This window comes from Westerdykella ornata (genome assembly GCF_010094085.1).
Source record: "Westerdykella ornata strain CBS 379.55 unplaced genomic scaffold EI97scaffold_21, whole genome shotgun sequence".
NCBI classification, from domain to species: domain Eukaryota; kingdom Fungi; phylum Ascomycota; class Dothideomycetes; order Pleosporales; family Sporormiaceae; genus Westerdykella; species Westerdykella ornata.
Window position 1 is genome coordinate 84,320 of NW_022986871.1, and position 23,250 is coordinate 107,569.

General features: G+C 54.9%; 9 protein-coding genes across 9 annotated transcripts; 3 read left to right on the plus strand and 6 right to left on the minus strand.

Annotated features, from left to right (window-relative positions):
• Positions 1-54: 54 nt before the first annotated feature.
• On the minus strand, positions 55-613 carry EI97DRAFT_381966 (uncharacterized protein; the record flags this gene model as incomplete). Its single annotated transcript, XM_033795828.1, has 2 exons — positions 55-179; positions 289-613. Coding segments are annotated over 2 exons (450 nt in total), but the record flags the coding sequence as incomplete, so codon positions are not given.
• Positions 614-809: 196 nt separating this feature from the next.
• EI97DRAFT_130497 (uncharacterized protein) lies at positions 810-2,430 on the minus strand. The gene is made up of 4 exons (XM_033793114.1): positions 2,051-2,430; positions 1,694-1,734; positions 1,348-1,425; positions 810-1,229 (listed from the first exon to the last, which is right to left on the minus strand). The coding sequence occupies exons 1-4, from the start codon at positions 2,112-2,114 to the stop codon at positions 906-908; spliced, it is 507 nt and encodes a 168-aa protein (XP_033651732.1). The 5' UTR covers positions 2,115-2,430; the 3' UTR covers positions 810-905.
• A 2,917-nt stretch (positions 2,431-5,347) lies between these two features.
• EI97DRAFT_358545 (kinase-like protein) lies at positions 5,348-6,700 on the plus strand (the record flags this gene model as incomplete). Its single annotated transcript, XM_033794924.1, has 1 exon — positions 5,348-6,700. A coding segment is annotated over one exon (1,353 nt), but the record flags the coding sequence as incomplete, so codon positions are not given.
• Positions 6,701-8,865: 2,165 nt separating this feature from the next.
• On the minus strand, positions 8,866-13,271 carry EI97DRAFT_435302 (aerobic respiration control sensor protein arcB). Its single transcript, XM_033798825.1, has one exon. It carries the CDS (start codon positions 13,216-13,218, stop codon positions 9,280-9,282), a length of 3,939 nt encoding a protein of 1,312 aa, XP_033651734.1. The 5' UTR covers positions 13,219-13,271; the 3' UTR covers positions 8,866-9,279.
• Positions 13,272-13,543: 272 nt separating this feature from the next.
• Positions 13,544-13,993, minus strand: EI97DRAFT_381866 (uncharacterized protein; the record flags this gene model as incomplete). Its single annotated transcript, XM_033795822.1, has 1 exon — positions 13,544-13,993. A coding segment is annotated over one exon (450 nt), but the record flags the coding sequence as incomplete, so codon positions are not given.
• An 875-nt stretch (positions 13,994-14,868) lies between these two features.
• On the minus strand, positions 14,869-17,056 carry EI97DRAFT_130816 (uncharacterized protein). Its single transcript, XM_033793115.1, has 2 exons — positions 15,588-17,056; positions 14,869-15,537 (listed from the first exon to the last, which is right to left on the minus strand). The coding sequence occupies exons 1-2, from the start codon at positions 16,743-16,745 to the stop codon at positions 15,085-15,087; spliced, it is 1,611 nt and encodes a 536-aa protein (XP_033651736.1). The 5' UTR covers positions 16,746-17,056; the 3' UTR covers positions 14,869-15,084.
• Positions 17,057-17,368: 312 nt separating this feature from the next.
• On the minus strand, positions 17,369-17,939 carry EI97DRAFT_381731 (cwf21-domain-containing protein; the record flags this gene model as incomplete). Its single annotated transcript, XM_033795815.1, has 2 exons — positions 17,369-17,648; positions 17,710-17,939. 2 exons carry the CDS (start codon positions 17,937-17,939, stop codon positions 17,369-17,371), a joined length of 510 nt encoding a protein of 169 aa, XP_033651737.1.
• A 178-nt stretch (positions 17,940-18,117) lies between these two features.
• Positions 18,118-19,536, plus strand: EI97DRAFT_422648 (D123-domain-containing protein). The gene is made up of 2 exons (XM_033797092.1): positions 18,118-18,313; positions 18,360-19,536. Exons 1-2 carry the CDS (start codon positions 18,195-18,197, stop codon positions 19,399-19,401), a joined length of 1,161 nt encoding a protein of 386 aa, XP_033651738.1. The 5' UTR covers positions 18,118-18,194; the 3' UTR covers positions 19,402-19,536.
• A 169-nt stretch (positions 19,537-19,705) lies between these two features.
• On the plus strand, positions 19,706-22,151 carry EI97DRAFT_381989 (uncharacterized protein; the record flags this gene model as incomplete). Its single annotated transcript, XM_033795830.1, has 2 exons — positions 19,706-19,848; positions 19,904-22,151. 2 exons carry the CDS (start codon positions 19,706-19,708, stop codon positions 22,149-22,151), a joined length of 2,391 nt encoding a protein of 796 aa, XP_033651739.1.
• Between the last annotated feature and the right edge of the window lie 1,099 nt (positions 22,152-23,250).

A 23,250-nucleotide genomic window follows, 5' to 3' on the forward strand; every position in this document is an offset into this window, starting at 1 on the left:
CCCTTCTCGACAGACCTTTCCCATCATGCAGCCCCCACGAAGCTCAATCCCAAGCTAACGCAACTCCCCCAGACTCTTTATGACCGGAAAGCGCCTCCTATCCTCCTCCGTCAGGGGTGCATTACCCGGTCGATCGGCGAGGATGGCATAGACGCCCGCGTCGGACGCCGCCACGGCTTCTGTATTCCCGCAAATTAGCAAGATGCCCCTCACCAAGTCACTTTCCTCCTGCCTTCCGCTACACGGCAATGTACTATGAAATAGATGAAGAGGAAAAGCTCGACTCACCCAGCACATTATCGGTCAAAAACGCCACCTTCCCCGGCCCAGCCCCCAGCTCTTTACAAATCCTCTCATAGCTACCCTTCTGCATCTTGGACCCCGCATTCACGGTATCAAAGTGTGCTGTAAACAGCGGCTTGAGGTCCCTCGTCGACCCATTTTCGGGTTTCACGTAGGTGAAGAATTGCAATTGGGCGTTGACGCTGCCCGAGGAGAAGATGGCGAGGGATTTACCGGATTGGGATTTCCATTTCTCGAGCGAGGGGATGACGTCCGGGAAGAGTGGGGTGGTGAGGGCGCCGGTGGTGTAGCCGTGGCGCCAGAGATGGCCTGTTGGAGAAGACGGGGTTGGTTAGATGGGGAGGAGGTGGAGAGAGGGATAGACGAAGATGACGTCGAGGGGGGGTTGTTTGTGTACGATAGTAGAGCATATAAGGGCGATCAATGAGGGGTTGATAAGAGCGAAAGTGATCTTCGAGATTGTGAAACAAGATAGATGCAACTCAGTGCTGAGAGGATATTGCAACGTAACCGCGATTGACGACAGGGACGGCAAACACAGGAGGAAGCATGCAGTGTGCAGCGCTATAGCCGGCCAGACGATAATCTTAGGACGGCGAGTATCACAGGGCATGCATGGTCGAAGCTGCCTGCATCCGAACACTCCAGCTCCCTCTGCACTGTGCAGCGCATCTCGATGAAACGACTGCAGGGAAAAAACGAAAAGCGAAATGTGATGGAAGAGCAGAAAGAGAGTAAAACATACCCTGCACCTCCTTCAGGTAAACCGCCTTGACATCCCTCCTCGTCAGGTCCTCCACATGGGCAATCAGGGCATCGGCAGTCGTGCGTGTCTCTGCCGGAAAGCCGGCGATGAGGTCCTGGAAGGAGGCGTCGGACCACGAGTCCCGGGCGAGGCTGGTAAGACGGTCGAGGGCATAGGGGTACTGCTGCGAGGTCAGTTTTGTGGAAGTGTAAACTGGAGAGCCTATGGCGAGTAGCCAGGTAGTGAAGCTAGTGAAGGGGTTGAGGAATGTCATTGGCCAGGAGTGTAGGGCCGTCTACCCTTCCCCTCTGTGTCGCTTGAAGCGGATGGGAGTGCAATGGCGCGTGACGAAGGGAGTTGGGATGGGGGCTTGGAGGCTGGAGTCGTGAGACGAGGTGCTACGGCATGAGAGGGGGCGGGGAGGAGCAAGCAGGAGATGTGAAAGGCTCGGAAGGGAAATGAGTGGCGGGGGGTTGATCAGATTGGCGAAGCTGAAGCGACATGTCTGGATGTGATGGTAGCGATGGTTGGGGTGGTGATGGTGGTGATGATCACACGTCCAGCGACGGGGATGCGGATAGCGTCGATGCAGAAGTTTGCTGAGCAGCAGGCGGGAAGAGGAAAATGCGGCAAGAGCAAACTGACCAGAATGTCCTTGACGAAGGAGATGCTAGAGATGGTGCCCTCTAGAAAGGAAGATAAGTGGTTAGCCGGTGGTTTTCTTGTTGTGTTGAATGGATGATGATTCGACTTAGCGGGGGGAAGGTGCGACGGCTGGACCAGGGGAGGGTTTGTGGCGCATGCAAAATCTGGGGTAGGGAACAAGACAAGAAAGGCATGGTCTGGCCAGAGTGGACGGCATGCTGTGTACGCGAGGCCTCGAGAAGAAGGGACGGGAAGAAAGAATAGTCGAGGAAAAGGGTGGTTGCGTCGCAGGTGCTGTGTTTGCTGTGCGCATCCGGATCGTCTCAAGGGACCCAGGGAAGACAATGCAATGCGTACCAATGTCGAGGAGCACCAGTTCGGTGCTCTCCCAGCGCGCGTGGTCGAGTTGAGCGGCAGACATGCTGGCGGGCGTGCAGTGGAAGAGGGTAGGCGGTGAGGGGCGGTGAAGACTTTTCTCAGCGTGCTGGATAGAGGGGGATGGAGCGGGTGCTGCTGGCGAGCATGGTGTTGAGGCGATGGCGAGCCGTGGTTGGTGCAGGGCAGGCACGAGGGAACATCAACAAGACATGGCGGTCAAGACGATGCAAATTGAGGATGTTGTTGTTCGGCGATAGATGCAGAGGTCGGTTACCGAATGGGGATAGGCTTATTGGGGAGAATGGCATTGTTTGTTGAGGTTTGCGCTAGGGCATGATATGGCATGCTTTCCTACTAGCTGTACTCGATAGCCAGCATGGCATGGTATGGCATACACAGTCGACTCTACATGATGCTTATGATTGGTATGGGTCAGGAGTAGTCGGAAGTACATCCGGAGGCCCACATAGGTACTCGAAATCCCAAGCAAAGAGACGATGGTATAGGATGCGGAGGGCGAAACAGCACAGCGTTCGTCCACGTTGGAGGGGCTCACCGCCGTCGAGGGTGGAGCGAGTGGACTCTTAGGAAGGGAGTGCATACTGGCTGCAGTAGCGCCCCTGGGGTCTGCAGCCTCGTATACCTGCAACACGCTCGACGGACTCCAAAATGCTTGATGCTTGACTGCCGGAGAGAAGCTGGGCTGGTGTTGTTGTTGGCAACCTATGCCCAGCGGCCACGAGGCACAGCTTCCCCCGCATCTCAGGGTCCAGCGACTCGGCCGGCAGTGCGATTCGCGAAAAGCAGCAACAACCACCTGTCAATCATCGGACGAGTTGGGAGTTGTTGGATGAGTGAGCAGCAGCTGTGGCCTAGGCGAGGCAGAGCCCAGAGTGCTCACGCAACGTTGGGACTGATGAAACGCGCGTCGTGGCTAATTCGGGAGAGCATCCCTCTCTCACAGCAAAAACGGCCCCTGAGTTGCACAGGTTCCGCTTCCCCCGCACTCAGGTGGAACTGTGGAACAAAGAAAGACACCGAGACGGCGCTCGAACTGGCTCACGGGTGGCAACATGGCAACCAATGGGGCGGTCCAAGAGGCCACCTGGCAGTCCTCTCGTGCGACCAGTTGCCCGTCTCTCCGAAGCCTTGAGATGGAAAGGGTGGCACCATGATGGCAAGCCATGGCATCAGATGGCCATCAACAAGAGAACGGCGGAACAAAGCCGACCAGCAGACTGACGTCTCTCCTCCGTGAGCGCCGGGTGCCGGGTGCCGAGTGCCGACCAAGGGGAAAGCTGTGGCCGCACCCGGCAAATGTATGCTCTGGGACTAAGGGCTGGGTGCTCTGGGCCCTTGTTTCAACAGACGCTTTGCAAAGTTGCACGTCATTTCTCCCTCAGAAAACTGCTCACGGCAGCCATGTTGTTAACAGTGTCATCATCAAGTGTACCGGCAGCTTTGTCGGCCATTGCGAGACCGCGTCTCCTCCATACCCACTTTTGATCTCGGACCGAGAAAAGGGATCATCAGGAGAGAGGCAGAGGAGCTGGAGCGGGCCCTTTTTCCTCGTGTGACCCCAGAATCCAGCGGCGGGTGGGCAAAAGTTAAGGGTATCATGAGGGAACGCCATGGAAAGTGAGGGAAGCCCAGCGAAATGTCGCTCAATTCGGATGCCCAGGCGACCAATGCCAGCCAATCACAGCCAACCTTCGCCAATTCCAGCCAATGCCAGCCAAAGGCCAACCAAAGTTGCTACCCCAATGCAGTCAAATGCAGCCAAAATGCGCTTAATTTGCTGATCCCCACCTCCCCTGCGTATCGCTTCTCACGCCATGCCCATTGAAGCATGGCGCCACCTGCTGGCTGCGCCCACCGCCTGTTGGTGCGAGGGCTCTGTGTTAGGCCCCCATTCTTCCCATATCAGCCGTCCGATTCCCGCCTGCCCTGGACTCCTCTCCTCCCCTTTCCCCCCCTAGCTGCGACTCCACACACCAAAGCCCCATCACCACCTCCTCATGTCCTGATAGTCTAGTTGCTCCCTTCGTTCGCCTCGCCTCGGTCCTTTGGCTACATCATTCCATCCGCCGCTACTCCCTCATTCCTCGCCTTCCGATCCTTCCTCGTCTCCCATCCCTCGCCGTCGTCCATTCCTCCTCGCTCCCGCTGTTGCCACCCCAACCACGCCTCCTGCCTGCCCTGCCTGCCCTGCCTGCAACAGTCAAGAACCCCCCAGCGAGTCCCAGAGCAACTACACCCTCACCTGGCTATCTTCACCAACTCTCTCTCCCTCCTCCTCCTCCTCTCCACCGCTACCGTTCGCGAAGCTCAGTCGACGCCAATCATCTACGACCTCAACGCCTTCCCGCCCTGCCCTGGTCGTCGTCCATTGATGCGATAAACAGCTCGACAAACCCCCCCCTTCGTCATCGATGAACTGAGCCCTCTTCGCCCCCATCCGACTCAACAAGAAGCTGCCTGTGCCCCAGCTGCGTGGTTTCCGACCTTTGATGCTCCTTTCGGTCAAGCTCTCTCGACTGCACTGAAGGCCGACAACTGTCCCTCATCGGATTCCCCGTCAAAGAGTCACTCACCCTCTACCCCTGCCGATCCTCCGAGTCTGTGCCCGCTGACTCACCCCTACCGGACAATCCACTCCACCTCGGATAGCCAGCGCCTATCCTACGACTTCCACGTGTTACGACTCTCTCCTCATTCTACGCAGCCATTTCCTCTCGTTTTTTCTCGCCGGACGTCCAGGTCCTCGACGCTTCCGGCTCTTGCATCTCTTACCGCTCGTTGATTCGGGTTATCCATACAAGCTTCTAATCACCACATGAGCATCACACTCTCTTGACCATTTCTTTTACTCTTACCACCACCCGGACCTGTGCATATTTCCCCTCATCTCTCTCCTTGGACTCGGCCTCTTTCGATCGACTCACTGCTGCCTGCAAGCCCGCTGCGTCTTTGCCTCTGACGACATTGTTTCTGCTCCGTCTCTTTCCATCTCATCTCGGATCGGACGATTATCACAACATATATCACCATCTTCGAGGTTCTGTCGTCACCTTAAAAAGTGTCATAGATCGTCGCTTCTCGGGCTGACGGGTCACCCTTTCTTGTTTGATTACGATTTGCGTCTTCCATCGGCGGTTGTCTCTCTGGTAGCTTGTCCGCGTTCTCGTCCGCTTTTTGCTTTTCGTTGTTTCGCCATCGGGTCCGCTGCGAGTTCCCCTTGGTCGTCTCTTTCCCGTCCATTTTCGAGCCTTGCCCATGGATTGTATGCGTAATCAGCTGCAAGAAGGTGTAGTGCTCAATGGACGGTACAAGACCATCTCCCCTCTCAACCATGGTTCCTTTGGGATGGTCTTCCAGGCCAAGGACCTCGTAACCGGCAACATCGTGGCTGTAAAGGTCATCACCAAGTCTGCCCCCGCCACTCCGCTCACCTGTTCCCCCGTCGGCATCGACGAGCGCTCCGAGGAGCTCGACATCCACAAGCGCATTGCCTCGCACCCCCACGTGGTCAACCTTCTCGAGTCCTTCGAAACCCAAAACCACGTCTTCCTCGTGCTCGAATTCTGCGCAAATGGCGACCTCTACGAAGCCATCCGCAACGGCAGGGGTCCGCGGGAGACGGAGCACGTGCGCGACTTCATGCTTCAGCTTGTGGATGCCGTCGAGTTCATCCACTCTCGCGGCGTCTACCACCGCGACATCAAGCCGGAGAACATCTTCCTCACCCAGTCCGGCGCCATGAAGCTTGGTGATTTCGGCCTCGCTACTACCGATGTCTGGTCCTATGAGATTGCTGTTGGAAGCGACCGCTACATGGCACCCGAGCAGTATGACCCAGCTAGCTCTGGCTATTCCACGGCCAAGGCAGACATCTGGGCCATCGGTATCTGTCTGCTCAACGTGCTCTTCTCCCGCAACCCCTTTGCGGTGCCCAATACTTCCGACCCTCTCTATGCGGATTTTGTTCTCGATCGCGAGTCGTTGTTCGACGTCTTTCCCAACATGTCCTCGGACACGTTTGAAGTCCTGAGGTACTGCCTGGCCGTCGATCCCGAGAAGCGTGACCTTTCCCTGGTTAAGGATGCGCTCAGGAGCGCCGTCAGCTTCACCACCGATGACGAGATTCTTGATGAGTTCTGCACCGAGAAGCGTGAACCCGTCGTTGCGAGCGCCAATCGCGAGCCTCTCCGTACGCCGTCTCTTTCGACCCCGCAGCTCGACCAGGGAGGATCTTTCCCCTGGGCCAAGGCATTGGCCATGTCGCCGCCCCAGCCCATCCGCCAGCTGTCCGCCATCCCGGATACGGAAATGTACGCGGACGACCTGTTTCCCCCCTCGCTGCAGTCCAACCACAAGTGGTTCGACATCAAGCCCCACAATGCTTCGGCCGCCTCCTTTGTCGACTCTGGTTTGGGCCTTTCATTCCAGTCCACGGATGACGCCCCGTCCTCCAAGGCTGTTGACATCACGCGGTCCCGTCCTGTACCCATCTCTGGATCTCTCCCAGCCACCGCTGCCAGGCCCATGCACAGCATGGCCTCGGTCTTCGGCAAGAAGCGTGACACCTTCTCCAAGAGCTGGAGTGATCTATGGGACGAGGAGGAGGAAGGCCACGGCATTCCCGACATTGACGACCTCATCCCTGAGGTTGACGATGATAGGGAGAACGGCCCGGCGCCCGCTGAGGAGAGCTATGTGCCGCAAAGCGGCCTCAAGCAGCAGGTGGAAAGCGCTTCCGGGTCGGGCGTGTCCACGCCTCGTGTCGGTTTGTCCGAAGTGAAGAATCCCAGCACCGTGCACAACAGGAGTGTGTCTCCATCCAGCCGTCGCCGGCTTGATGAACGCGTCAGTCAACAGACTGGTTTCATCTTCGAGGACCATACCCATCCGCCGCCAAGGTACTCGCCCCCCTCGAAGCGCACTATCTTGGACAAGTGGGCCGCCCTGGGTGATCGTAGGCGCGCTCCGCAATCGCAGCAGCCAACGCCACAGCCGACACCGCAGAAGCCCATCAAGACACCGAAGCATCATGCCCAGGCCACGCCCAACTCAGCCAAGAAGCGAAGCCGGGCCGGCAGCTGGCGACGTCCTCTGAACCTGAGCCCTGCTCACCACGATCTTGGAATCTTTGATCGCAGTCACAACAGAGGCATGTGGAATTTGAGCAAAGATTGGCGCCAGCATCACACGCAACGCGAACCGATGGTGGTCGATGACATTGGCGACCTTGAGTGGGTTGGAGGTTGGCATGACCTCCACTTGTAGTCTTGACAACGTTTTCATCCCTTTGTTCAATTTGGTCCGTTTCTTCTTCAACCTAAACACCTTTTAAACACCTAGGCTCCTTTATTCAACCTGCGCCGAGCTTGTAGCTTTAGAGATACCATTTTCCTGCCTCGTCTCCTACTTCTACCTATCATAGCCCTGGATGTTTTCTCTGGCTCTCCTCTCCTCCACTACTTGTTCTCTACCCTTTGTCTATCATCCACCTATCTTCGTCCTGGGAGCATTGGAAACGTATGGGGTGCATGCATGGGTGGTTGGGAAATCTGACATTGTACGGGGCGCGGATCCTTACTTGATGCTGCATTTCAAGAAGACTGTGTATGAATGAAGGGGTTTCTTTGCTTTTTTGTTATTCAACAAGCTGGGGAAAAGGGAAAGTAAGGTTTGGAGAGGCTCCCGATTCTTTCTTGCTATTTATTACCCTGGTAGCCGGCGTGCGTTGTTAGCCTCCCATTCTTTTTCTCTGTTTTTGTCAGTCACATGCCTCTCGACTCCTCCTACCCTTCTACCTCATATTGCAAAACTTATTCTACTTTGGACCTAGGGATGAAAACGTAGCTAGTCAAGACTCGTATCCGTCGGGTCGCGGTTTCTGGCCGGCTTCGGTGTGGGAGGGAGTAGTGGTTGCTGCTGCTGCTCTTCCTCTCGCTGCTGGGGCTGGGGGGAAATGCGCGCCGGGATTTACCCACTCAGAAGATTGTGCCTCTTGGTTGATTGCTTGACTGTGAATTGTGATGTTTTGGAGCGAGTGTGTGAGTCGCCGGAGAGCGGTATTTGATATCTTGGTGAATGAATGGTTAGCGCTTGGAAGGGTCGAATATATGTCCTATAAATATACGAGTGACGGTGTATGCGTAGTCCACAGTTGATTAGGACGAAGTATAGTCCCTTGTTAACGACGCTTGCCGTGTCTTGCCTTGTCTCCTTGTGTTGTGTGTTGGATACGTTCGGGTACGTATGTTGCTGTTGGTCGATTTCAATGAAATGATCCATCCATCCATCCATCCATCCATCCATCTCATCCATAAATCAAATCAATCTAGGCAAGGGCCCCACGACGTACCAATAAAAAGGGGATTGGAGAACAGCTAGCTGTGAAACAGCAGAAACAGCAGAAACAAGAACCAAAACGAGAACCATTTACTTCTTTTTTTCCATTTTTTTCCCCACCGTTTATTTAATTTGTTTATTTTATTTACGGGCAAGCGAGCGAGCGAAGGAGGGAAGGCCCTGGATCTTTATCTAGATGTAGAGTGTAGAATCTAGTGTTTTTAATACATTTTTCTTTTTCTCTAGGTATATGCGTTACGTATACAATTTATTATAAAGATCGTGATTAGGATCTAGCTTTGTATATGTATAGATAACTGCATCGCTGTTGCTGTTGCTGTTGCTGTTGCTGTTGCTGTCGCTATGAGCTTCTTTTTGCTGTGCTATGTGCAAAAACCCGAGCTTGTGCAAAAGTGAGTGCTACCAGCAAAGATGAGACGGTGTATGCAGCGTATATTCATCTTATATACATATATATAACCACCCCAATCCAACCCTCATTTCTATTTCGATCATGCAAGCAAAATCTCGATAAGATAAAGGAGAAAATGGTACCAACAAACAAACTCGTCTCTCCATCCAAAACAGCAAACGTTACGTTACTTCCAAAGTAGCCGGGTCTATATTCTTGAAACGGGAAATGCAAAACCCTATATCCAGCGTGCCAGAAACCGCTATGTATGTATGTATGTACGTGCTCGCTCGCTATGCAAAAGATGCAAAAAAGATCCCGCCCTTATGTACGACCAACTCCAAACCACGCCCTGGCTGCCTCCAGCCATCTCCACCTCCCCCCTCAAACCTCACTCATCGATCATCCCACATCCCTCACCCCTCCTTCCTCCCACCCCTCAACCATCCCCCTCCAACCTCCCAAGAACCCTCCTAATCCCCTCCATCAACTCCTTCACCCGAAACGGTTTACTAACCACCTCATCCATTCCCCTCCCCAGCGCCAACCTAACCTGCTCCTCCCTCACATTTGCCGTGACCGCAATAACAGGCACATGCCCCCTAACCCTACCCTCCCTCTCCATCTCCCTAATCCGCCCCACGCACGTCAACCCATCCATCTCGGGCATCTCGAGATCCATGAGGATCAGCGACAGCGGGATCCCCGTCCCCGGGCCGTGGGGGGAGAAAAAGTGCGTGCGCGAGAGAAAGGAAAGGCAGTGCAGCCCGTTGTCCGCCGTTGAGACGATGCACCCGGCTTTTTGCAGCTGCTTGGAGAGGACTTTTTGGTTGACGATGTTGTCTTCGACGATGAGGATGTGCATGGGAGAGGTGGAGGGGGAGCCCGTGGCTTCTGCGAGTTCGGCCGCGCGTACGGCTGCGGGGAGTGTTATGGTTGATGGGCCGGGTGTTAGGATGGGTGTCATTGTCTCTGGTGTGGGCACCTGTTTCGGACTCTGGCTGCGTGTTTCTTCTTTTTCTTCTTCCTCTTCCTCCTCTCCTCGATCCCCTCGCTTGGATGCCTCGGATATAGTCGAAAGCGACGGAATCGCCGTCGACACATCCTCAACCGGATACCGCCTTACCTCTCCCGACTTCGTGACCTGCGGCGGCGGCAGACCTTGCTGCTGCCCAGACATGTAGTTCTCCGGCGCCACCACCCTCCGCGCCTGGATGAAGAAGCCGAACGTGCTGCCGACGCCGGCTTCGGACGACACGCCAATCTGGCCGCCATGCAGTTCGGCGAGTTGGCGGGATATAAAAAGACCAAGACCGCTTCCGCCGTAGTAGGCATGCGTGCGGGGAGATGCCTGAGCGAATCGCTCAAAGAGGAGTTGCTTCTCTTCGGGCGTGAGACCGCAGCCTGTATCCTGTACATGCACGCGGATATACAGCAGCTCGCCGTTGCCCCAGTCATCGCCCCCGGTGATGTTGACGAGCGGACCGCGTGTAGGCACGTATTCGAATCCTTTGCTCTGCAGGTCCGGCGGGTCAACCGACGCGCCGAGCATGACGGAAATGACGCGCTTCGAGGAACTCTGCGTGAACTTGATGGCGTTGGTGATGAGGTTGACGGTGATTTGGAGGAGGCGGCTGGGGTCCAGGTTCACCCAGTCGACTTGGAGATTCTCCAGCGAGTCTTGAGGGCAAAATTCGAATTCGATGTCTTTGGCTTGGACTTCGGGTTTGAACATGCTCATGGCGCGTTGGATGACGGTGACGGGTTGGACTGGAACCGGGGTGATGACTAGCAGGTTCGAGTCGAGTTTGCTGACTGTGAGGATATCGTCCACAATGGCCTTCTGATGCTGCACGCACAGTGCAATGTTATTCGCCGATTCGATGCATTCAGAAATAACGGCAGCGTCGCCGCCGCTGAACTGATGTCGACTTAACGTGTCACGGATGTCGTCGGCGCAGATCAGAATCGCGCTCAGAGGGTTCCGCATCTCGTGCGACGTGATGTCGATGAACTCATTCTGCTGCCGCTTCGTCTCTTCTGCCTCTCGTAGCCGGCGCTCTTGCAGCCCCTGGGCCCACTTCATGTGACTAATGTCCGCGATAGAGCCCATGATCGATACCAGTTCTCCGTTCATGCCGATCTCCGGCATGGACGAGGCCAAGACCCAATACTCGATAGGTTCGCCATTCAAGTCACGAGTGTCGACTTTAGGATTCTTCAGCTGCAGCTCCCCATACTTTGGCTTCAGGTCCTTCACCAACGAGTCCCACATAACTTTGGCAGTTTGCTTGCTACTCTCCGCGATGTAGTCCATGAAGGAAAACTCCGACTGAACGTCCCTTCGGTGGCCAGTCATCTCAAAATAGCGGTCATTCGCTTCCAACAGGACACCGTCCGGACTGAACAGGTACATACCCAGGGGTGAAAGCTCCGTCATACGCCGCATCCGATTGGTCTGTAATTGCAGCTCCTGAGACAATCGTTCCCGTTGTAGTGCCGCCGCTTCCGCCTCGTGCCTACTTTGCCGAACCTCATCTTCGAAGAGCAGGAAAGATGCCAGCGAGGTAGCTAGTTGCCTATTCAGCATCGCTGAAAAATCCCTATAGTCCTCGTCCCACGCTCTCCTAGGATTGACTCCAATCAGCAAAAAGGCGTAGATGGTTTCGCCATTGGTAGGTCGAACTGGAATGATAATGGCCTCTTTACACGGGTCTCCCGTCCCCCTCCACTCGATGCCTTCTAGCAACGTTTCGGGTAGAGTGCCATCTCTCGTTTGAAGCATGGTCGGTTCCCGCGTCCGCATAGCCTCGCGGAACGCAGGGATGAATCCTTCCTTGCTCCGCTTGAGATCAAGCTTGGGCGGTGATGCAGGGTGGTTCTCCGGTATCCCGATGGAGCCTTCCAGAAAACAAGACTTCAGCGAGATGGTGCTATCCGAAGAATGGGACGCTGCGTCGGCGTCCTCGGAATCTGTAATGGAATATAGCAGAGCGAAAGGTATGTCGTTATGGTTGTCTTCCAGACCGTCTAGTACACATTTCCAGAAATGCTTGAAAGACCTCGCTTGGGCTAGTTTCTCACCGAGATTGCGGAGAGTCTGCAGTCTCCGCCTACTGATGGTCTGGTATGTTGTTTCGAATGGTCCGTTGTAAAATCCTAATATTCGGTCTGTTCCTCCATAGAGAGGTATGAAGGACCAAGAGAAGAAGGTTTCTTCTAGATAGCCATATCTCTCTATCGGTAACGGATCGTTTTCCCTGCGTACACTCTTACCCGTGCGAGCGCACTCGCGGAAGACAGGAGAAACGCCATCCCACAGCTCGGAGAATGGACCACTGAACCCGGTCCCCATTAGCTCAGGGTGCTTGTTCCCAGCCACTTCCTTGGCGTATGCCTCGTTGTAAAGCATGGTCAGCTCTTCGCCCCAGAATAGGGCGGCAGGATGTGGGTTTCTCATGACGAGATTGGCCACCTCGCGGAACTCTCTCGACCAACTCGTCATGGGCCCAAGAGGCGTAGCTGCCCAGTCCACGTTACGTGCCAACAAGACGTGGTCAGTCATTACCCCTGTAGGCTGCTCAGCAGTCCAGTCCGGAACGCCATTGTCGGGAGCGGACAAGGGGATGGAGCTCGAGGAACCGCTGGTCTTCGCGGACTTTCCATCCGATGTTGAGATTCTGGAACTTTTGTCTTTGGCACGACTGGCTTTGGAGAATGTCACCAAGGTGGTTGAACTTGTTTCCGTGCCCGGAACTGCTCTAGCAGGCCGCGATGTCAGAATACGGGGAGGCCGCACGTCTCCAGCGCGATCGTTTGATATCGCCTTAGCAGGTGGTTTGTTTGGAGGGATAACTCCGTACTCTAGCTCTATAGGAGACCCCGCCTGCAGGGCTTCCTTGGGCAATTGGGAGAGATCGTAGCACCTGTTCCCACTGATGATCCGAAATCGTTGCCTGACAGTTGACCCAGTCCATAGCATTCCCATGAAGAGACAGGTGAGGGGGAATACATCGCGAGAATCGTCGAACTTGCTCCAGCTCGTGGCCCAGGACCTGAATTCCAGATATGTAGAATAGCCTGGCTCAGCGGGATCCTCGACGCCCGTCACGCCGGTTACACTGTCCAGCAGGGTCTCGTGAAGCCTGAGTGCCGAGTTGCAAAAGATTGGCCGGAGCTCGTCCTTGCGTAGGTTGTAGTTAACATAGTCCGAGTCCAGGTCCAGCACAAAGGTAGGGCGCGAGTCCTGATCCAGAATGTCGTTCAGCGGTATACTGTTCAGCTCAGTTACGGCATCCTTCTCGATATACGCATGACGGTTAGGGTCTTTTGGAAGGGGCCCAGGCACACCTGACTGATCCGGCCGTACGTCGGTCATCCTCTGGGGAGGCGCGGATGCTGCCAGATGTGAGAGGCCAGCGCCGTTCGTGCGGTGCGAAGACCAAGGGGCGACGGGGCAGGATCCGCAGACACTTGACGTCACGACTTTCCCGATTGGGACGGGTCAAAAGATGCCAAGGCACTAAGCGACGCTGGTGCAGTTGTTTATATAGACCTCCATTCTGTCTCTGGAGACTGGACGTGGTTATGGATTGAGTGGAAAAATGTATATACCAAAGAAATTATGCTCATGGCGATGTGCCCGACTAAGGCGAAAATGGCCCGCCCGATGGCTTTTAACACCGGTATCCTGGTTCCCCAGCCTATACGCTCGTGTCCATCCTACTACTGCATTCGCACGCTTTCAACCTCTCCTCCAGCAACGCAATCTCCTTTTCCTGTGCCTTCAGCTTCTCCAAAGCCAACTCAATGATCCTTGCTTTATTGATATTCCTCCCTTTCCTTCCGCGGCCGCCTCCAGTTCCGCCTCCTTCCTGTCCGCCCTCGGCCTCGGCTGCTGCTGCATCCTCTCTCGATACGACAAAACAGCTTGTCCCTGATCCGAAGGTGACTTCGCCGTCGAGCACATATTCGGCCAGGTCGACCATTGCCGACTTCATACGGTCTCGCCGAGCTTGCTCTGCTGCGCGGTGGGTTGCACGCCGCATCATCACGCCGGTTGCCATGGCAGTCGAGAAGTGGAGACCCATTTCCGCATGGCGGCCCTCTGCGATCCATTCGTAGTTGCTCTTGGAAGCAAGCATCTCTGCCTGGGTCGAGCCGGTAGAGGTCGATGGTGCTACCGATGCTATCACTCCGTTAGCACCGAGCCATGTACAGAAGACCACGAAGCATAGTAGGAGAGCGAAAATCCAGGATCAGGGCATACGAGCAGAACGTACCTGAGTCGCTCACACTAGCGCTACCAGAGCGTGGGAGAGGGATCTTGATAGTGGGTAGCGGGTGTGCAGTATGGTGCGGAAGCGTGATTTGGTGTTCTGGCACATCTCGCGGTGGACTGGTCCCCCTCCTTCTCTTCTTCAACAACTGACCCCATGTCCTGCTGAGAGGTCCAACGGCACGTGGAGCATTGTTGTTAGGCGGGTCGGGGGAGGAGGGGTCCATAGCCCCGATGTCCCGTCTACGATCCTACAGTTCACAAGGTGTTGACGTAGGTCCGGACTGGAGTGGAAGATCTGAAGGACCCCTATGGGTCAAGATGCCAATCAAGCACGGGTGCGTAGGCCGGAAGTCAAGCACAGGATAAAGCTATCATGGGGAGGTCGCTGCTGCGCACACGACCGCTGGGCTTCTTCGGATGCAGGCGATCGACATGGAGCGGGTGGAAGGTAAGGTAGTGACTGGCAAGCAGGTGAGCCGTGCAAGGCACGTCGAGGGGGAATAGGCTCGCCATTTGTTTGATGCGGATGCATTCGTGATACCTTGGCATGTCTATGGGTGAGGTGTTGTGGGAGGTTGCTGTGAGATTGGTCGTCCAACCACGTCCGAGCACGCCTGCACGTGCAGCCACCCGTAAGCCCTCCGCCTCAGCAAGGGGAATGATGGCGACGCAAGCCTATTGGATTCTCACGGGGACGGGGTACGCGCACCAGGTACTGTGCAAATGACAGATGAGGAGCGGGAGCGACATTCCACCGCTATTTATGCCTGCCGAAGTGGCTCCTCGACACAGGCTTGCACCGGCCGGCAATCAGGCCGAAAGATAAGGTATGGCAAGCACTTCGCCGTCCAGCGGTGAAGTGGAGCACGTGCGAGGAATACAAGACATGCTAAGTTTTATCCGAGTACACATTATCGTTAAAATATACAATTTTCCGCAGAGACAGCGGCCCCTACGCATCATCTACTGCGATGTGCGTCGCTGGTTCCAGTCTGAGCTCGACTTGGTCGTCATCTCATGCTCCTTCACGCTCCCATCAATTCCAGGATAGTAGTTTTCACCCTCCTCATCAATATCGTAATCCAGACTCTCGTCGCTGAGAATCTTCGGATTCAGCGAGAAGGCGCCCTTGGGCACAAAGGTCGCCGTCATCACGAGGATGCTTATAATGGTGAACTGCACAGCCCCGACGTTCAGAATGGCCGTGTGTATGTTCCCCTCATTGTTATTGGAAATGTGGTCGATATAGCTTCCCAACACGGGCGACGCAATTGCATATGTGACAATGTACGTGCAGTACAGAAAGGCCATCACGGCGCCTAACGCCGACACGTTCCTTGTCGTCGATTCGATGCGGGCCAGAGACGCCTGAATGTAGGCAGCAAGAGAGACGTCGCCAGCAGCCCAACCGAACGACTGTACCGTTGTTAGCAACGAATCCAGAGTTACAAGCGCGCCTCACTCACAATGGGCAAAAACGTGGCACCAACAATCCATGCCTGTTTGACGTCGCCAGATTGAGGGTACCAATGTGGCAGATACCACAGAATCAGTAGCATCAGAGAGTCAATGCGCAACCAGGGCATCGGGGTCGTGATAAGGTTGGTGAACAGGAAGACGAAGGCGGCACCAAACAACTCGCCAAGATTAGATCCGCCGACAATGATCTGCGACCAAGCTGAGTTGCCCAGATAGCGGCGGGCAATGGCTGGAGCAAGCCCGTTTTCAAGATAGCGATGCCCATATAGCGCAATCGCGTAGCCGGGCAAAAGCCACATGAATTTGCGTTTCGTGAAGATGATGTAGGCGCCCGTGTACACCGACTCAAAGAAAAGCCAGAAGCCGCCAAGGACGGCTTTGAGATAGGAGGGCTGCTCCCATAGCACCGTGGCCTCCTTCTGGAAACCAGGCTCCTCGATGAAGAACCAAGTTATAGACGCCAGGGTGAACATGATTGGGGTGATAATGAAAGAAAAGTTGTTGCCAAAGCGTGGGATGAGCACGAGTGCTGTAACGAAGGCGCCTGCGGTTCCAGACACCTCGTAGAAGATATGAACCAGGGCGTCCATGCGCCGCAGCTTTTGTACGTTGCCTCCTACGATGTCGCGCGGAATGACACGGCGGATGAGCTCCACCATGCCGTACACGACACCGCAGACACAGTAGATGGGTATCATGCCGTCGGTATTGTATTTGCCATAGTAACTGAAGTCATTCTCGGGATGGCTGTCTCTGAAGTGGGGCGGGATGAAGGTACCGCCGGTAGCAGCGTCGATGATGAGAAGAAGTGCGCTGAAGATGCCGAAGACGAAGATGGCGATGGACAGGACGTTTTTGGTGGGATACCGTTTGACCAAGGGGGCGATGAGGATGGAGCCCACACATTGGAATGCCTGGTTTAATCCGGTGAGAAGGCCGACGCGCTCGAAGGTCCTGGAAGGGGTGTTTGTGTTCCGGGCCAGCTCGTCGTACCGGTTCGTGGCAAGTGCTACAATGGATCCGTTGAAGGCCTCCAGACCGAACTTGTACAGCATGATGGCGGCAATGTAGATGGCGATATTTCGCCGTTCGAGCGGGGTGTAGGACCTCCATGCCTCGGTGAGAGTGGAGATACCCAGAGCCATGGCGGACGGTTGGCGAGAGAAGCGTGATGCCAGTGGCTAAGGAATGAGAATCCTTGGAGAGCCTGGTCAACAAAGTCAAGGCGGATCGTCGCAGGATGAGGGGTCAGTTCTTTCCGTCGACCAGGTGCATGGTAAGAGGATCCAAGGGAATGGGAGATCGCGCGGCAGCTCCTGTGGTACCGTACAGTGTAAGTTGACGGAGCAGGTGGGCCGGGCTACGGAGCTGGAGGTTTATAGGTGAAGGTGAAGCATCGTCTGACGTCGTTCACCAACAACCAGTGGGATGGCCGGCTTGTAGCATGTGCAATGAGGCGTTCGGAGGCGACCTTCACCACTGAATTGGAGACAAGGAGGCATCTCGCGGTTACAGATGAGGACTTTGAGCGTGTCTGGCGAGGCAGTTAGAGTGGGAGGGCGTGGGCGCAATATTGGGGGTCGTTTACTACTTGCAGCGAAACAGAGCGCGGGAAGCGAGCACGTTTTGCGTGCGAAGGCCCCCAAGCCCTGCCATCACGTGTTCCGAGGCCCGCCTCATATCGGCGCAAAGCTCCGCAGCCACCACGCGCACCGGCTGCTCACTCGGATTCGTCGTCTCTTGCCCTGCGTCGCGGCACTCGCTCTTATTACTTGGAGTCCTTTTCGTCCTCTCCATCTCGGCGGGCCAGACTGTCCCTCAGCCGCTCTTCCTGCTTGCGCCAATGGCTTCCCTCCTCATAGTCCTTACTAATGCCCAGTGCCCTCCTCAACCTCTCGCTCTCCTCAATCTTTGCTTTTGCCAGATCGTGCACCTGATGCGACTTGAGGTTTCGCGCGTTGGGCCCCAAGCTTTTGCCGGCTTTGCGTTCATCCTCTAGCTTCTTGCGCAGTGCTGCACATTGCTCGTCAATCTCGTCTTCGTCGACACTGACCCCGGTCAGCCTGGCCTCAATAATAGATAATAAATGGCTTGGGTGGCTGCACTTACCCTTCCTCTTCCAGCTTGTCCCGCAGCTCAAATACTTTGACCTCAATCTCCCGTCGAGCTTCGTGTTCGAGGATAGCTGCGTCGGGCTGTCGCTGGCGGTGCTTGACCTGCTCCCAGTCCTTGGGATAGGGCGCCCCTGCATCGCGGGGTTTCAGGAGGGATTTGTTCTTCTGGACGTAGCCCGAGGTGCCGCTGCCTCGGGGCGTCGAGAGGCCGACGTTGGAAGACATGTTTTAAGGATGTTCGGAGCCGGTAGTTGAGGTTGAGGTTGAGGTCTGGCAGATGTTGAAATCGAGGTCACAGCGCGCCTACTTGTACTGGACTACGCTAACGCCAGGCGGCGGCCCGCAAAGTGGCGGTGGCCCGAGCGCGCCTACCTTGGGCCCGCCCTTCATGGCAAACGTGAATAATGACACAGGTCGCAGTAACCATGGACTCACCATATACACAGAGCCGAGGTCATACTTCTCCTGTTGGAACGCACCATGGCCGAGACAGAGGCTCCGAAGCTTCCTGAAGACGATGGGCAGCCGGGAAAGCTCCCATTTCCGCCGTTAACCAAGCAGCATATTCTGAACTGCTCCTATCATAGCTGGCATCCCAAGTGAGTCTTCTGCTCTGTCGCGTGCACATGGTTTTGACAGCATTAGATATCGAGCTATCACCCCAAAGGCTCGCCTAATTCCCCTTCCTGATTCCTTCCTCGAATACCTCCGTGGTGACGGTATAGTGCTCCCGCCAGAGGACGCAGACAGAGCGGAGTGGTCGGATGGCGATAGTGGAATCTTCACTGGAACCGAGAATGACGACGAAGACGACGCCGATGAAGCGAACGCCGACCCATCCACCCAGTGGCGGGAAACGCATGCGGAAATCGAGAGGATCATAGACGAGCTGGGTGGGAAGGTCGCACCAAAGCTGAACTGGTCCGCCCCAAAGGACGCCACGTGGATCGCCGCGACAAATAGCATGGAGTGCAGGACACCCAACGACATCTACCTTCTCCTGAAGTCCAGCGATTTCGTCACACATGATCTGCAGCACGCTTTTGATGACACCGAGGAGGTGCCCGAAGTCGAGGAAACCCCTACCATCCCGTATCACCTTGTTCTACGCAAGTGGATTCTGCTGAATCCTTCCGTGGAGTTTCGTTGCTTCGTCCGGAATCGGAAGCTCATTGCGCTTTGCCAGAGGGATCTCAACCACTTCGAGTTTCTCTTCAGCATGAAGGATCGCCTGCTTGACAGGATACGAGAGTTTTTCGAGATACGGCTAAAGGATACTTTTCCAGATCCGAACTTCACGTTCGACGTGTACGTCCCTCCGCCACATGATAGAGTTTGGCTCATGGACATCAACCCTTGGGCTCAAAGAACCGATCCATTGCTGTTTTCTTGGATGGAGCTCTTGACGCTTCCGGAACCGGCCGAACCCGTTGCATACTCTACGGATGAGTCCGAGGAGGATGAAGTGATTGAGCCTCTGTTCATCCCCGAGTTTCGTCTTGTGCGGCGTGACGATCCTGAGGCCTACAACTTCAACACGCCCCAGTACAGCGCTCACAAGCTGCCAAAGGATGTCGTGGATGCCAGCAGGGGTGGGGAGGGTGTGCTCAGGGAGTTTGCGATGCAGTGGCAAGAGGCGCAAAGGCTGGCAGAGCAACAAGCCGCCGAAGATAGTGAGAACGATTAGGCGTGCTGCATGATTTCCGTTGATCAGCGATGCATCTCAAGCTTCACACTTGACAATTGCCCATTGCGAGCTCATGTGAATATGTATTTTGTGTACGAGCTCGGAAATAATGACCTGTTTACGTTTGCACTGAGCACAAGTTCTCTTCGTACTTATTCCTGATTCTCGTGCTGCTCTGATATCAGCATTCCTGTGGTAGTGCTTGTGAACCTCCCGACCTGCTGAGTCACCCGGATGATTGTTCAACCGGAACCGCAACAACCCCCAACGTCACCCCTCTCAGTGGTGAACGCAAGCTGGTGAGATGGCGGCCGAAACCCCCGACCCGCGGACGTTCAAGACGTGGGAGGATGCATTCCAATATCCAGTACCGGTGGTTCAGAAACTAGAGCGGCAATTGCGTAGCCATGCCGCTGACAATCGGGAGAAGCTCCGCTCCCTCGTGGGGTGAGTGACTTGGCCACCTAGCTATGAAAGAAGCGTGCTGACTATTGCTGCACAGCGCGAGCTACCGCGACCTTCTCGATACTGCGGAAACCATCATTGACATGGAAGCCCGCATGCAGAGAGTCGAAGCCAACCTAGCAAGAGTAGGACAGAACTGCAACTCGCGAAACCTGGACCGCATCGCTCGTAGTGCTGCGAAGACGCACGCGCAAACTCTGGAGCGAGATGCCGACCGATATACGTTTGCCTCTCAACTATCCGTGCTTCGGAGCTGTCCCATTGTCATAGCACGACTGATGAAGGGTGACGCGGGTTACTTGCTAGTTGCGAAAGTGCTGGTTATTGCGCGTCTGCTGCACAAGGCTTTGTCACAGAGTAAGACTAAAGCGCCAATCGTGGACCAACTGAGGGATAAACTGGGTTCGCTGCGGAGCAGATTGTTGAGAAGAATAGACCGACGGCTGGCGAGTGGGGCGGGAGAAACAGAGACGCTCGTGGAGACCATGTGTGCTTACTCGCTGGTCACCTCGTCGACGCCTGTTGATGTCCTGCGACACTTTCATCATGTCAGGATGGAGGAGATACTGGGCTCATCACGAAAGGGGGACGGTTTGAAAGAACACGGAGTTAATGCGTTGAAGTTGTGCCTGAAAACCTGTCAGGATACTCAGACCATATTCCCTCGTCGATTGGCGGATGCACTGGCACGGCTGAAGACGCACCCACTCGTGCAGGATCCCGATGTTCGCGCGCTGTATGAGTTAAACCTCGACATTCATCATCAATGGATTGGCGGCGAGGCGCAGGACTACACTCCCCAACCCCGCCATGATGCATTGCAGCGACCAGAAGCGGAGAGACTACTTCACCAATGGTCGAAACAGGCCATATCTGCATTTCTCAAAGGCATCAAGACAGTGCTTGAGGACACCAAAGACCTCAATGAAGTTGCGCAGCTAAGGCAAGAGTTAATAGAAACATGGATTGTTTCCGGGCCCAGGATGGCCGGTGTGAAGAGCCGCAATGTACTTGACGATCTGAGGGACACGATGAATGGCCAGCTGGAAACTATCGTCAGGTCAAGAGCACAGGGGCTGGGGTATGTCGTGGGTCAAGTCGCGGGAACTGTCGGGTCCTGGAAGGATACGTCTGTTTCGACGTCTCTCTGGAGTACGACAGCAACGGCGACAGAACTATCGAATGGGGCACAGCCATTCAAGCAACACATTCTCAACACACATCAAGGGCGCGACGAAGCCGTCATCCACATCTTGACCAACTACGACAAATGGACGGAGTCTGTTCTCGAAGTCAAGAGTGTCGTGAAACACATGAAGGAAGCGCGCTGGGATGATCCCTTCCATGACGACGTGGAACTTGACGATTCCGACGAGGAGCTCGGTGATGACTCAAAGCAAACGCTGCTCAGCAGAGATGACCCACGACTACTCGAAGAGGTGACCCAGGATGCGCTCGCTGGAGCTCTCACTGCGCTGGGCGATGGATTCAAGAAGATCATTCATTCGCTTACAGGGGAGGACCGGAGTGAACAGCAGGTGTCAAAGGCGATTTTTGTACTGCGAGTAGTCCGGGAGATTAACAAGCGCATCCCACGTTTGCGAGTTCTCGATACCTCAACGCCTCATACTACGCCTTTCACTAACGAACTCATCCGGCCACTGCACTTGGCCCTCGCAGCGGAGATAGTCACGCCGGTCATGGCATCTTACCAGAGATTGCTTAAGGCTATGGCGACACCCTCATCCAAAAGCCAACTACTATGGGAGGGCAATCCCGCATTGCCGGCCCAGCCATCCCCAGCCGCATTCAGGTTTCTGCGCGCTTTGGTCAAGAGCATGGCTCGTCATGGGACCGATCTATGGGTCCCCGAGGCCGTCCGTGTAATCAAGTCTCTTACGGAAGAAGAGGTGACCAAAACATGGAGGAACAGTCTGACCTCTATGGCGGAAACTTCTTCGACGGCAGCGGATACTCCGTCGATACAAGCAGATACAGAAACTTCCGCCGACGCCGACGATCAAACAAGAGGTTCCGTCGGCGCAGAATCTGCATCCCCTTCTCCTGACCTGAAATCTCAGCGTCTCAAGCAACTCGCCTTCGACATGCTCTACATCCAGCGTTATCTCGCCCACCCAGGCACCGGCTCCTCTTCCGTTTCTGCGCTGATGGACCAGGTGTACGGTGCTGCGGATCTGGAGGCCGAAGGGTTACAGGCGAGGTTGAAGAAGAGCGCGGCGGATTATGCTAGGAAGACGTATCTTTTGTTTGCTTTGTTAGCGTGAGTGGGAAGAGAAGAAGATGACGCCTTGGAAGAGGGGTGTAGGGCGTATATTCAGTACTGTTGGTCGTGTTGGCTGGAATTGATGATACATCTTTCATTTTTAGAGTATTGCTTAGGGAGATAGGGAAGATGTTGTTGGGAAAGGGACGAGGAGAATGGGATTCCTTGGCGCTAGTTTGAAGCTGGTGCTCTTACGAAGTACTGGCCCCCGTACTCGCAGCGAAAGCAATCCTTGAGAAGTTCGACTCCAAGCGGTAGAGAGACACCATTGCCGGTATGTAGGAAGTCGCGCCGCGCTTCAAGCCGCCAAGGGAGGTTACTGTTCTGCACGGCTACGTGGTACCACGATCACAGACCAAACTGCAGGTGGAGCATCGGACAAACCCATTTGCCAAACTCTGCGAGGTTGAAATGAGGTTCTGGAGTTCGCGGGTGCGGGCACGGTTACCGACTCAGCAGTGCTTGTTAGTGATGGATACGGGTTTAACGGGTTTAGCAGTATTTTCCTAAATGGGTAAATCGTAAACATGCCATTTGATCAGAAGGAGAGCTGAAAGTCGATCACTCAGCGACATGCGGTTGGGTCGCTGATTAAAATTCCGAGCCCGCTTTTTGGAAAGGGCAAGGTCGATGTTCGCCTTTACGTGCTTTGACAACGACGATTCAACGTCACACACTTCATCGAGTATCCCTTTTATGATTTGCATGTTTCTGTTCCCAAGGCAGTTATACCGTTGAGTTCACGATTAGACACGCTGATTCCCATAACGATGTCAACTCAAGGCTGTGGCGAGAGACTGCACAAGCACCAACTGGAGGAAGGGGCCGAAACATCAGCAAGGTCCGCTAAGAGCTTGATAAGACTAAGACCTCAGCAGAAAAGCTTATTCGAGTGTAGCGAGTTAGATCATGTAGTGAGTCGGCTATTTTCCTATACAACAATCTACAAAAAACGGGCAGAAATCTGTAACTTTGCAGCGCTGCATCTTAACACAACGTGTATTAACAATGCTCTAGCTTACAAGAGCAGTATCGAGGACTATGCTTTTTATATAGTAAGCTGTTTCATAAGGCAGACTTGTTTTCGCGTTGCTTTCCCG